At 36.8% G+C, this 15,301-nt stretch overlaps 1 protein-coding gene across 3 annotated transcripts in view; it reads right to left on the reverse strand.

Moving 5' to 3' along the window:
• SHTN1 (shootin 1) overlaps positions 1 to 15,301 on the reverse strand; it is a 95,609-nt gene that overhangs the window by 66,257 nt on the left and 14,051 nt on the right. For 2 of the 3 annotated variants that reach the window (XM_058544087.1, XM_058544088.1), the window contains exons 2-3: positions 14,619 to 14,671; positions 5,633 to 5,693 (exon numbers count right to left, since the gene is read on the reverse strand). In XM_058544087.1, coding sequence (XP_058400070.1) covers positions 5,633 to 5,693; positions 14,619 to 14,671 — 114 coding nt within the window. Of the gene's footprint in view, positions 1 to 4,649; positions 4,820 to 5,632; positions 5,694 to 14,618; positions 14,672 to 15,301 lie in introns of those variants that run through there. The other variant, XM_058544089.1, reaches the window with a different exon arrangement.

Here is a 15,301-nt window from a genome sequence, read left to right on the forward strand (position 1 = left end):
AGAGAGATTACTTTTGCTTCATTTAAGCTTAATTAACCTGCAATTATGATTAAACTCAGGGAAAAATTTCTCTCCAAATTAAATACAAAAATGTATTACTTCCTAAGTCTGTCCAAAGTTCTTATTATGTTAATATTCAAATTCATAAAGCAGCACTAAATGGCCAGAAACATCTCTAACCTTGACATTTTTTCAGGGGTAATAATAATCTGCAGCAAATGCAGGCCAACCAAAAACCACTTAACTAATTAGTAGTTGCAGTCACCGAGAAAAACATGAATCAACACTGTTATTACAAGTGGCACATTTGAGTGGCATCTAATTATGACTTGATGAGCACGATACTTGCATTATCAACATTACTACTGCATCCCATCAGGGCCTAAAAGCTGCTGATGGCATTGACTTCGAGAAACTCCCACTCAATGGTACAGCAGCACCCAACAATCGGCTTGGCAGGGGCACCCCTCACTAAATGACACGTTAAGCGTAATTACTGGTAGACATTGTAAATAAACAGGATTGGAAGTGAAAATTGTACCAAGTGCATAAGACACAATCTGACACATTGGAAGTGGCAGCCTTAATTGAGAGTTTCTTTGACTGCTCAAGATCATTTCAACCGCATTTCTCAGAGGACAGTGATTATAACTGTGGAGACAGACGGCATAATGGTATCAGCACTGCTGACAGAGCAGTGAATTAAATTGTATCTGCTGTTGTGTGAAAGCCTTGATGAGAGGTACAGATGCCTTAGTGGTCTTATCATTATAACACAATGGTCATGTTGTCATCAACCTTTCTGGCTCCAATTGAAAAGAAATGATTGTGTGTTGAAGCTCTCCCCCCCCACACACACCACCCCCCTTCTCCTCTTCTATCTCTTGTTCTGAATAGAACCAATTTTCAGAGAGCTATGAAATCACGCAATAGGTCCTAAAATGCAGCTGCTTGGCATACAAACGGGTCCCCATTAAACTGGAATCACACACAATATGTGTTTATGCCAGAAGAACAAATAGAAGCTGAACACAGGCCAAGTTTATTCACACACACAAAGCCCATGTAGCTCTTCATCAATATAATTGCCTTTTATATTGTAGTTTAAATAATAGGCTCTATTATTTCCTTAAAATCCTAATATTCCTTGCATTTTATCACTATGTTTACAAGGTAGGTTCTTCAAAAATGTGAAGGAAAGAGAAAAGAAACCTATACAGTTTTTACAACATCAAATATTACTTTGAATTTTTAGCCTTAACTACTTGACATCTTCTGCCACAATCTGGCATTTCCACTATCCTAACAAAAACATAAACACTCTGCATTTTTCACAGGAATTTGACTTTTTAGTCAATAACATTCTTGCTCATGGAAGAGTAAGCAAAATCATTCCACAGTAGTAAGGCGGAGGCCCAGCAAAAAGAAAAAAAAAAAGCAAGAAACTTATTTTCTAGACATTTTATAAAAAGCTGCCCTGTAATTTAACTTCATCGATAAACTTAGCCAGGTAGCACTAGCCCACTTTTTCTCCAATTCTGATATGGTATACTCCACCATGTAGGGCTGTTATTTCTTCCTCTAAAAGGGAACAGTAAAAATTTAAGACTGTGCTTTAATTTTTAGTTCAAAAAATTATCCCAATGCTAAATTGGTAGCATAGAAACCTACTTATCAACTTTCTAGGTTCAAAAGGGAAGAACATATTTCAAAGGGCATTTATATCTTTCAAAAGCATGACTCCATTTCCAAAACCAAAAGTCAGGTCACATGAGCCAAAACAGAAATTTTTTAATATACAAATTTATTTGCACCTTTCAAAGGATAAATGTTTTAAAAACCTTTAATTGTTCATTTAATGATTTGCTTTAAGGTCCTGAATTTGGGCTTGCCTCATAATATCCACGATCAATGACCGTTACACCTAAAACATCTATAATTTGGATGACATGAAGGGTTAAAAAAGAAAAAAGATGAACTTTAAATAAAATGACTCTATTACTGCAGTTATGTTAAAAATAAAATAAGAATCCTAATATTTTAGAAATACATACTGAAATACAGATAAAATGACATAATGACTGGAATTAGTTTCAAAATAATCTGAGGTCAGTGAGACTGGGTGTACGGATGTATAGATGAAAGAAGATCGGCCATGAGTTGACAGCTGTTGAAGCTGTATGATGGGTACACAGGGGTTCATTACACCATTTTCTCACTTTTATATAAGCTTGAAATTTTCCATAATAAAAGGTTTTTTTAGTGACTCTGAGAATTCAGAAGCATAACCTAAAAATACATCGATTATTGTTTCTATCAGTCTAGTTGAATTAGCAAAGTTTGCCTCTCCTCTTCTATGACCCCAAAACACTCTTACATACTTGCCACCATAGAATACATCACCTATAGGGTAACTGGGTTTTTTTTTCATTTGTTTTTGTCTTCTACTAACTGTGAGCATTAGAGCAGGGATTTTGTTTTACTCATGTCTGACTCTCTTTTACCTAGCACAATGCTATGTACAAAGCAGGTACTCATGTTTGTGTCTGCTTGAATGACTGGAAAAATATATCAGGCCAGGTTCATCCGTGAACACCCATTTACAAGAACGCTCTCTATAGTATAGAATTGCTTAGGAAACAACCACCATCACCATTTATTGAGCTATGTGTCCAGCCTTGTGCTAACCCCTTTACATTTGTTCTTGCATAAATCCTCACAATAGTCCTATGGGGGAAGTATTATCACAGCAATTCTATATTTGAGCACACTGAGGCCCAGAGAAGTTAAGTAACATATCCCACATTGCAGAGTTCTAACTGGTAAAGCCCAGCCAAATCTATTTCTAGGGGACTCCAATTTTCTATGCTCCTTTATAATTCATCATATTTAAAGGTGACACCACAAATGATGTTGCTTCCTGAGCAAAACTCCTCTCCATCCAGCCAACTCTCAGCTATATTTAGATGCAGGATGCCTCATGGTGAATATACCATAAGTTCTTCTGCAACATGAGATTACTTAGAAAGGTTTTCAAGCAGCAAGAAAACAGCCATGAAAGCTGGCAGGTACGCAGGAAAATAGGTGTGCCCTAAAACAGAGCAAAGGATCTAATGTTGGGGCCTGAAGGACATGAAAGAACTTTATTTTCTTCTCCTTTCACAGGATTCTGTCTTTGTAGGGAACATGGCTTTGCTATGTAGTGGTGTTCTTTGTGCAGAGAGACTAGGAGAAAGGCTCAGGAAGAGCTGGCAGAGGGCCAAGAATGGCGTGGCAATATGGACAAACCAGCTAGGAAAAGCATGCTAAGCTAGGGAGAGTAGAGCCCTCTGGCCTAACAAAGCCTGTCCTGAGCCTCACTCGGCTGTGCTTCCTACGTTTTGAGAACTAGGCCTTGTAGAGAAACATTACAGGGAGGCAGATTTCAATTTAGCACCAAAAGAAACTTTCCCCTAGAGCTGCCCAAATGCAGAGACTGGGGTCTGGAGACTAATTCACTGAAGGTAAACGATACGAACTTTTAATACTGAAGGGCAGTCAAGCACTCCCTCGTGCAGTAAATGCTATGGTGGTCACAGCAAGTAACATTTACTGAGCACTTACTATAATGCCTGGCACTGTGTTCGGCACTTTCTACATGGATTATCTCACTAAATCTTCAAACAGCCTATGAGGCAGGGTCATTTATCCCAATTTTACTAATGCAGAAATTGCTCAGGGCTACATGGATTCACAACAAATGGTGCTCTTCATTGGTGATAATATACTGCCTCATTCCCTTCCAAATCTGAAATGCTACCCTCTGTTTAAAAGTTGTGAACCATTTATCTCAGACACCATTTTTTAACAAATACTTAAAGTTTTTTTTTAAGTATTTAGTTCCCATTTTCTCTCCTTTGAGACTAAGTCAAGTTAGCACTTTGTTTTCCTGCCATCCAAACTTTAAATTAATTAAGCAGACTTAGTAAAGATAAAAATTAAATGAATACAACGATAAAGATTGTTGTACTGAACTTTCAATTGATTCTTTCAGGTTTTAATTTGAGTTGCTCATAAGGAAAAATGTAAATTTTCAAAACTATCAAAGAGATTTAGAGAAAGAGAAACAAAGAGAAAAGAGAAATGGTAGATGAAAGCAGAGTTTAAACGTTACTCTAAAAGTAGGTTGATTTGGGGAGGAGTTGCTTCCATTTTTGCATAACGCAAGAGGCAAAATCCCTACTACCTACCTGGACCAAAACATCTAATTTTAAGTTCAACCATAAGAACTTGAACTATTTCCACTGCACACAGCATGCAATCCACTATCAATAATTAATTCAAGCACATTAATTGGTAACAATGTCAATGGTATAACTCTTTCAGATGTGACTCGGTGTCAGCACAAGTGTAAGAACATTCTATTAATCCTGCATTAGAGTAGGAGAAAAGTCCTATGCAACTGCAATTCATACATTCACAAATAAGAGATACTTCTGCCATAGCATATTGGCCTCCAAAAATATGTAATATCAACAATATTCCCCTTAGATTTTCTTTGTTACAGCCAGATCCTTAAAATAAACTGGCTATTGAAATTTAACTACAATGCTGCATTTTTATGGCTGTTTTACCTTCAACAAGAATAACATGTTTTGTTGTATAGTTACCAAGTCAACATCTTATGATATAATCAAACAGCCTGACTGATACAGCATCTGTAGAACGATGGAGAAAGGCTCTGCTTCCAAGGGGGAGAGTCATTTTCCCTGCTAAGGTCTGGTCTTTTTCCCACGCCATATTTCCATCTGATCCTTCTGGATGATCAGATATTACCTATCTAAGGGGATAAAATAATAACATATTTACGTCACATAAAAAAAGAACATAGCAAAAATTTAGAAGATTATTACAGCTTTTGTGGCAATATAACTTTCCTTGGTGAGAGGTCCATCTCAAACATTCAAACTCTTAGAAATGTGCAACTTCTGTGAACTTAGAATTCCTTTTCTATGAATTAACCTAAGGAACTAATAAGACCACTATAAAGATGAATGTATAAGATTACTTGCCATGGCATTATTTATAACAACTAAAAACCAGAAATAACTCATCTATCACTGTAGAAATGTTTAAATAAATTGTGGTACTATCACATAACAGAATACTACAGACAACAATTAAAACTGATATACATCTCTACAGACATGCAAAGATGACCATAATATACTGTTTACTGAAAAAAGCAGGCTGTGAGACTGAATGCAAAGTATGACTGTATTTTTTTGTAGATACATACATTACACAGATAAAAGACCAGGAAAGAGAGACTATAAAATACTAACTTTGGCTTTTCTCAGAGTCAAGATAACAAGTAATTTTTGTTCTCCTTTAACTGTTCTGCATAGTAAAATTTTTTATAACAAGTAAAAACTGTCTTTTATAATAACAAACTTATAAAACAATAATGCTCATTTCATTCTTTAAAAATCACAGTAATGCCAGGACATTTTTTGAGCAAATGGGAAGATAATTCTTGCTCTCTTTATTGGATGTCTGATGCATCAGCAACTAAACACAGGGTACAGGTCTACCCACATAATCCCAAAACAGTTATATGTGTTGAAATAATTCCACTGAAACGCTTACATACTTTTCTGAAACTCCTCCAGTTTTTTAACAGCTTCATCTCGTTCTTGCCTAATTCTGTCACACTGAAATGAAAGAAAAAGGGAACATTAAATTTACATCAAATTTTAAATTGGAAAGGCAAGAAAGAGCAAACTTATAAACAACAGCAATTTTTTGAAAAGAAAACAAAAATTTAAAACCCTAAAAAAGCATTAATGGTCACATGGTATTTGTACCATCTGTATCTGGCCAATTTTCTTGGACCCTCTAAGATAATGAGTCACCTTATGCTCATTATCTCCTCAGTAACAGACCAATTTAACCTCCTTGAGTCAAAATGTATTCATTCTTTAAGAGAATATTTGTGCCTCTTTTTAAGTAGGTATTTTGCTAATACAGTGAACACCCCATTCATCCAAAGGTCAGATTCGCTGAAAACCACGTAGTTTCAACTATCCAGAACACTGGGGCACAACTGGAAGTGACCGCTAAGTGAGGACAAGCCGCTGCCACAGGCCCCATGCACTGTCTCACCAAGAAAAAACTCATCCTGTGGGTCTACTTAGAATTGACAACAGAAGAAGGTAGCATATTAAAAGGACAGAAGATAAAATATTCCACAATCAGCATGTATCATTTACATAAACCGATTTATAATTTTAAAAGGTGGGAGGCAAAAATAACCATTAAACCATGGTTTAGGGTATCTAGTATAAAAACAAGTATCTATTATGTTAACAGGCCCTGAAGGTATTAATGAATTTTTTAAAAACCTGATGTTCATTATGAGGACTGAATTCAATTTACCCTGAATTTCACAAAACAGGGAAGTGTAACACATTTTAGAAAGATTTTCATCAAAAAAATGTCTAAAACTTTAAAAAGTGATTTTAGCTATTAGAGTGATAATTAAAATTTTAATTTTGTGGGAAGAGTATAATGCTATAATAAGAGGACCATGTGAATAAAGCACAACTTTAAATTATATTTGAGTCCCAGTATGCCAGATAAATATATTGGGATTTCATGACTTTGGACATTTTTAATTCCAAATACCAATGGCTAAAAAATTATGATTCCACTGATAATTTGGAAAATCAAAATTAAAATAGTGAGATATTCTCATCTAATAGACTGCCAAAAACTGAAAAAGTCTGATACCAGGAGTGGGAAACTCTCACACACTGCTGGTGGAAGCGTCAACTGACGTAACTACTTTGGAAATAAACTATCAAAATTGGACATGCACACACCCTGTGATTCAGCAATTCTACTCCTAGATTCTATTACTAGAATCTCTAGTAATACATACAAGATGATCTATACAAACATGCTCAACATTTATAATAACAATAAATCATGGTATTTTCATATAATACTCTACAGAGCAGTGAAAATGAATGAAGTAAAGTTATGTGTCAACATCGATAAAACTTCAAAAACCATAACGTTGAGTAAAATGAGTTGCAGAATATATATCAAATGATATTTCAGGCACACAAAAACACTTTATATATTTATATTGTATATTCATATTTCATGATACATATGGCATATAAAAATATAAAAACATGAAATAGAAGGATACATACAAAATTTGACAGCAGTTGTCTCTTAGAAGATAGGGAGGGGAAGGAGACTACGGTTGGACGATACAGGGGACCTTCAATTTTATCTGTAGCCTTCTCTTTCATTTTTAAATTTCAAAAAAATAACAGTTAATTCTGTGTGGTACGTATTTCTTACAACAGTCTGTCCACCCCACTTTCAACAATGCATGGTATAATCTAAAGCGCAAAAAAAATCACAATTTCTAACTAGACAAATTCCTGAGTTATGATTGCCAAATGAAATATATCTGGTTTTTCACTTTCAAATTAATCTCATGTTTCTTAATCTGGCATTTCTGAAGGTATAAGTTAGCCCTGTGAAAAACTGTCTTGAGTTGGTGCTTGAGAGTGTTGTTCCTGACTTAATGCCACTTGGATTCTTCTATATACCTCTCAAAGCTCCACCTGAAGGAATTAGAGGTTAAATGAATTCTCACTTAAATCAAATAGCCAGAGTTTTCACCGAGACTTTGCATGACAAGAGCATTCAACAGGATGGTACTCTATCTCTATCTACTCAGATCTGAAAAAGGCCACCAACTGACATCACACACAAACCACCAATGCAGCTGCCACATACCGGTCCTTAACAACACAGGACAACTTTAGGCAGGCTTACACCAGTCCCCCAGGAGTAGGCTGCACGCCATGCTCTCTGCTCACAAAGCCCAGGCAGACAGGCTTTGGTTAATAACAGGTCTCAACATCACAGTCTCATTCCAACATGCAAGTAAGCAGTTTTTATAGTCCAGCTATATACTTTCACACTAACCCTACAGTCATCACAGGCAGATTCAGAAGCTGTCTCCCAATCCCAGCTGTGTTCTATCAGGGGTCTTCATGATGCTTTGCTTTCTATTTTCTGCAACCACATTATGATAGAACTGGCAGCCACAGAATTTACCATCTGCTATGGATACTGAAAGGGGTGTGTGTTGGGGGGGAGGGGATCTACACATGCTGCACATGCAGCTTACTTATTCCAAACCAGAGCTGAACAAAATATGAAGGATATACCCATTTACCAAGCAGAAATCCAAACATCCAAACATAAAATTATTTCATCATTTTAGGTGAACCCAGAAAAATATCTCGTAACCTTTCTCTCATTCTACTAACAGAGAGAAGTTAGCAAGGATTCTGTGCCTTCTCAGAAGAATATTACATCTTTATGTCCCACAGAAGCCCCTCACCCATCCTAACCCTTCCTCTATCCTGCTCGTGCAGCTGCACCATTTGTAGAAACTGCTTCTATTTGTGTGAGAATTGCTCATGAAGACTTAGCAATAGCAACAGATGTTCTTGGGCCCACATCACTTAATTATGATGCCCAACAATTCTCTGTAGCTCAAGGCTGGGGTAGAACCCAGCAACTCGAGTGCTGGCTGGTTTAAGCAAGCTGGATAACATTATATCTATTCTGGAGTTTCTATTTTGGCTCTTTATGAAGTGGTGAGTTGACCAGAGGTTGGCCTTGCTGGTTTTGAAAGCTCTTAATATTAGAAGCCCTGGCTATTTTCCAGATCTGTTCCTTGAGCCTCATCCGGGCAGATACCTGGCTTCTGAAAGTAAATCAGCCTTTCAAAGCATTGGCAGACTGATCTGCAGAGGAAAATCTTTCCAGTGTGAACTGGCATCCTCCCTCACCCACCAAAATGGGCAGCTCCGTTCTTTCTCCCTCACGTATCATCCAACTACTGTTTATACTAAAATGTCTGCTTAACAGGGCTCAGCAGAAAGACAGATAACTAATGTAGACACCAAGGCATCTTTATATTTTCCCGTGTATACATTTTATACAAGAAAAACCCTAACACTCTAAGATGTATCTAATTTCCACCAACACAAACATTCATTTTTCTCTCCATGGTCCACAAATGCAATGGAGGGTTGTCAGCCTGTAGAAAGGCCAGTTTGGGGCCCAAGAAGTGTGCACATGCCCTACACACACACAACATCAACAGAGTAGACAATCTATACATAGGCAAGTACCTTACAGTGGACTGAATTAGACTTCTAAGCAGCTATCCACTGTAATCACCGAATACCTCTATTTCTTTCCTCCGGGCACGGAACAAATTATTTGTACAGCACCTACACGTGCCAGGCACTGTGTTAAGCACTGGAGGGAATACAGTGGGGAATATAACAGACAATGTGCTCTCACAAAACTTACGATCTACCAAGAAAGAGCAACCATGAGATAAGCAATTTATAAGAACACTTGCTATAATGAGAAATACTGCACTACAGAAACAAACACATAAGCAGAGGCTCTAACACTAAGTCTGAAGAGGTCTCAACCCCACGCCATTTTTACTTATTTTTCTTGAAGTTCATTCCTTTTCTGTCCAGTTACAATATTTAAAAATTTAAACATGCATAGCATCAGAAATGTGCATATTTACCTGTTTTAGAATCTTTGGTGATGTAGTTAGAGGACCATCAAATCATTTTTATAATAATCAACAATTCTATTGTTCCATCTATGTAAGTTTGGCTAGAACTCAACTAGGCTTATCCTTAAAGAACACAATAAATTAAACCATTCCCACTAGGATGGAATTCCTTTTACTTTTCTCTTTTGGTGGTGTTCTTTCTTCCAATTTAAAGTTCTTTCCCTCCAATTTTCACAGGCAATAAAGCAGTAGCTGCCCCTTCAAGCTGTCTTACAGCATTCTCCAAATTCTAGGGATTGTGTGTCGGATGGAAACACATGTCATCAGAACAGAGATCTTGCTCTTTGTTTCTGGATAGACTGCTGTTAATAAGAGACTCATTTTCACTTTCAAACTGCTAAGTAATTACTTTTTCTCTGGCACAACCACTTGCCACTCTGTTCTAAAGAAACTGCATGTATGTGGATGTATTATGCATGAACAGTTAGCATAATGGATGCGTATCTTGCTCTTTAAAGTGGCGTCTTTACTGATTTTTTTTAAATAAAATACTTCGGGACCTTCACCTCTGAAATTTACACAAGAGGAAGAAATTTTAACAATAGACAACTGAGCCAAGATGCAAACAGTATCGTACATCTTGCTTCTTGAAACATAAGTCTTGGAAAGTGTCTGTCTCATTCCCTTTTCAGTCATTGTTCCCGGCAAGCTGACAGAACTGCCTGATGCACTGTTACAGTAGCTCACCCAAACTACTTCTAATCAGCCACTTAAACATTTATTCATTTCAAAACTCAATCTCAGGACATAATATTAAACATAAATACTTACTGTTTAAAGGCAGACATTCTTCTATGATACAGATTTCCTTCTTATTATGCACATTCCACACACACCCCCGCCACCCTGAGAAATGTGAAAGCTATTCCATTAAAAGCTCAATGAAGCTTTGCCCCCCATACAGGAAAAACCTCCAAACAATTATGACAAAGATCCTGAATGAGTCAGAAGAATGCCCTTCAATTGGAGAAGCATGACTAACATTTGAATATGGTGATTGCTTCATAAGCAAAGTAAAACATTTTATTTGGTTGATTCTAAAATATATAGTCCTCTACTTTTCCATATCCCCAAAAAAAGATTTGGGGGGGTTGTTGACTTCAATGTGATAAGCGTTCTTACTTTTTAACATACTATATTGATAATGCCATTTACAAACTAATCAAAAAATGGAAAGTAGCACCCTTTCCATAATCTCCACTTTCCTTGATGTTGAAGAAAAACAAAACTGAAGGTTTTAAATTTTAATCAAACCCATATAACTTACCTGTACCCTATATAATATTTTGATAATAAAGAATTGGGGTTGATAAAATGTAATAAGTGCATAAAAAATATACAGATGCTTTATTACAAAGAAGTAAACAATTAATTCTGCTAATGAGAGAGAAAAGACTTTGAAAAAAATAAGTGACATTTAAGCCAAGCATTAAGGGCTAATAAGAGTTTGTTACACAGAATCGAGTATGAACCTTATCTTTTTGTGCTTTTCCCATCCCACCCCCAAACTCGAGGCATTCACTTATAATAGCACAATTTATCAGTTATTTGTTAACTTGCCTGTATCCCTCATTAGAGTGGTTTTACTCGAGAACGGGACCATCATATATTTTTCTTTATACCCTAGAAGGGTACTCAGAAGGCAATCAACAAAAAATTTTCCCTTCAAAAAAGCTTTCCATATAAACTCAAACAGATTCTGATTCCACCCTCAAAGACAGTGATAGACACAAAATGATCAACATTACATTTTTCTTTATAAGGAGAACTGCAAAGGAAAAGATCATTAAAACATTGGCCCACCCTCCCAAATCTCCTACTCTTATCCTTGGAATGCATTATGTCAGAATCTATATGCATGCACACACGCACACACGTGTGAATTTTTCTGACATGAGATTGATTTGATATTTAACTTTTAGTTTTTAAATACAAACGAATAGATGGTGAAGACAAATGATTCAGAATAGTACTGACTCTGATAATTTGCTGTGGAAAATTCATGAGCTCACAATGAAGAATTAAGAATAAAACCAAGACCTTTGTGGAAAAAGAGCCAATTAGCTCCCCTAAGTTTACCTGCTTCAAAAAGAACATTTGTGGTCAGAAGACTCATGTTAGAATCTAGACTCTGTAAAGCCCTGATTCTGTTCTCTGTAAAATGGAGCTAACACAGGCCTGTTTGGAGGATCAGACAAGGGAGATAAGTGACTGTGCATGACCCATAGTAGCTTCTTAATAAACACAGCCTCTTAAGCAACTGCCTGCCCTGAAGAGATTCATGTCCTACTACTTGTCTCAACAGAGGAGATTCCAAACAGGGCATATAAAGATCTTACCCAAAGGAATCATACCCACTGTCTCTTCCCATTGATAAGTTTCATGATCTGGCAACAAAGATAGTTAGACTTAATGTGGACCTGTGGAAGGGAGAAATAACTCACAATTTATTTTTTTGGTCACTTCCACTCATGCAAAATTTCCCCACATCAAATTAACTACAGCAAAAGGAGTCTTACTTTAGATTCGTATCCTTAACTGATTTAACTGAACTCTGGTTTGGGGCCATGAGATAAGGATGGCCATGTATATTTGCGGATGTGGACTGGACAAAGCTCACCCAGCCAAGCACAAGGAAGTGCTTTGCCAGAGAAAACAGTGTTCTCCATTTACCACCTCCGGAACTAAAGCTGCTTTTACTCATTCTATGCTATAAAAAGGCTTTTATTATATGCTTCCCTCCTTTGTAATACAGCCCCCCTTTTTGGGGAAAAATCGGCAGCAATAAGCCTGCTAGTCTTTTAACAGGAGAGAAAGTATGGTGAACTTAAAATCACTCTATTTTGTTTTACCCAACCACACAGCATTCCATATTGCTTTCATTTCTTCCCATTTCTGTTAATAGTTGATTTTAAAGAATTAGAATAGAAGCAGGTCAACAATGCATCCAGATGTTACAAAAGTATTAGGCCATACTCTGTAGAGAAACATGTAAACAGTTAATGGGCTAAAGTAATTTATAATCCTTCTTTTACCAAATGCATTTTACCTAAAATTCTACTTGCATAACAGATGGCTCACTTAAAAACTCACTGCAGAAAAGGGCTTTCAGTTAAACAACCATCATCACCACCAATAATAAATGTTTATAGAACATCTACTATTTTTAGGGCAATCCTAGGTCTACAACTAAGCACGGATTAAAGAAGACGACAAAAAGAGAAAAAAAATTTACTCTTCTTCCTCTTATGTTATTCATTTTCTTCTATATCCTTCCTTCTCTATGATATGAAGACACTTGTTTGCTCTCCTTCCTCATACCTTCTAGGTTAAGTCAAAGAGTTCTCCTGAATCAACTCTTCCAACTTGTTTTGCTCTTCCCCTCTTGGGCCAGGAACATCTATGGAAGAGATTCAATTGACTGATAACTTCTTGGCTTCCTCCTAGAGCTGGAAGATGGCTGGGTATCTGAGGGAAAGGCTCAAGTTATCTGGCCTAAGCATCACCCATTAGTTAGGTCCACTTCGAAATCATGGGGCATTAGAGACCCAGGATCAAAGCACAAACTCCCCACCTGTTGGCATCCTCAGGACATCTGTGATTTTTGGTGGTTATGGCGTTAGAATTAGAAATCTCATCAAACTATTTTCTGTGACCTTCTTGCCATACTAGAGATGCATGCACCAGCCACCTTCTATCACGGATATTTTCATCACCCCCACCTACTATTCCCTGAATTGCCTGATTAAAAGAAGAGAAGAAACTTAAGATTCATCAAACACCAAAGATTTATTTACAAATGAGCAAAGGAGCCTTAAAACTGCTTGAAAAATAATTATCTAAAAATCCATTATAATCTGTTTTGAACTAGAGCACTTACCATTAATCTCCCCCACCACACTACAGCTATATAGGTAGCAAATTAATATGAGTGAAAAGTTAAATATTATTCTTAAGAGCCCAATAAACAGACCCAAATATGCCACAAGTTTTATAAATATTTAGCTCAATGCCAATTTTCATTGCAGCTTACTCTGAAATTTTAAAGATGAGGTTTCATACAGCAATGATGGCCATCTTCTTTAATAACCACAAAGACCTGTTATTAATTGCCCATCATGGACATTACGTTTTGAAATATTTGGTTTTTCAAAGTAATTTCTAAAAGTAAATTTTATTTATATCTGAAAACAATAATGGACAGCTCTGCTCTCTCTTACTTTTCATTTTCTATTCAGTCCCTCTACTTTTTTTTAACTTGGTCTTTCCTTCCATTTGTCCCCTCCCCATAGTTATAAGGAAAAAACATATACAAACAAATATTCACAAATCTTAAGTAGACATGTTTAGAGACAAAAAGGTAAGTAATTTGTAAAGCTGAGTAGAATTCAATTATTTAACAGTTTAAAGACAAAACTGCCAGAGCTCCTGAAAATATTCACTAGGCTTCCCCATCTTCACATTGGGGGTTTTTCAACTTCCAGTATATTTTTCATATACTTATAGGAAGCAAACACAGAAAATTTATGGAGGCATTTGGGCTAAACACCAATGACTAATTCCAAGGAGTTCTCTCCACCATCTAATATGTCTAAGCCCCAAAGGTAAACGTCTCAGGCCTTCAATTCCATCACTAGAATCCCAAATCCGACTGTTGGGAAAAAGTACAATTCTTGGGGGCTCGTGTTGCTTGGCTTGGTGCCTTGCTGCACATTTAGCTGTATAGTTAATCTCCCAGAGCAGCGCCCACTGTGGCATGCCTGCTTTTCTTTACCATCTGGAGCCTGGAGTTGATATTAGCTTGAACCACACAGGCAGGAGAAAAGAAAAAAAAAAAAAACTCTCATTCGCATTTAACTGAAATTAGTGGCAGAACAATGCACCATGCCGTCCAGGCTTTTACACATGTAAGAAAGGAAAAAAAGGGTAAAGCACAAACCTTCTCCTTTGTTTTCTGGTTCTCTGCTCTAAGGTCTTCATATTCGCCTATTGCTAAAAGAAAAAAAGGAAAGCAACATTATAACATTATGAAAAGTTTACTGTAGGAAAACTGGGAACCCAACTAACCCCTACTGTCTATTTATTAGGTTGCGGGTGGGGTGGAGAAAAGGCCACAGAAGAAGGGCTTCTGCTTTTAAGAGTAAGGAAGAAAAAGAGACCATAGCAGATGTGAGTCCACCAAGACGAATTTCAGTTCTCCCCTGGTCATTAGGAAGACCTATGAGTCATAAATGACCTATGACAAGTCACTTCTCTTTGATGCTCAACACTTGGTCCTGTGAAAGGAAATAGGTGGGTGTTCCCTGAAGTTCCTTCCAGCACTATTAGTCTGTGATGCTGTAATTAGAGGTTTATTTTCAAAATTGGCCTCCAGAAAATACAGTAAGCTTACACATTCAACTCTTACGTCACACAACTGCTTTATCTACAGAACAAAAAGTTTATGCTGTGAGCATTCAGCTAAGAACAACTACTTTCAGGTACTGCAAGATCATCAATCACCAAGCCATGACCAGATACCAGACAGATTCAATTCACTAAGTTGGAAAAATATGTGAATTGTTTGGAACTATTTCCAACTACGTGGGGACAAAAAGCAATTTTCTACTTAAAACCCTCTAT

The sequence above is a fragment of the Diceros bicornis genome, chromosome 6, assembly GCF_020826845.1.
Source record: "Diceros bicornis minor isolate mBicDic1 chromosome 6, mDicBic1.mat.cur, whole genome shotgun sequence".
In the NCBI taxonomy this organism is placed as follows: domain Eukaryota; kingdom Metazoa; phylum Chordata; class Mammalia; order Perissodactyla; family Rhinocerotidae; genus Diceros; species Diceros bicornis.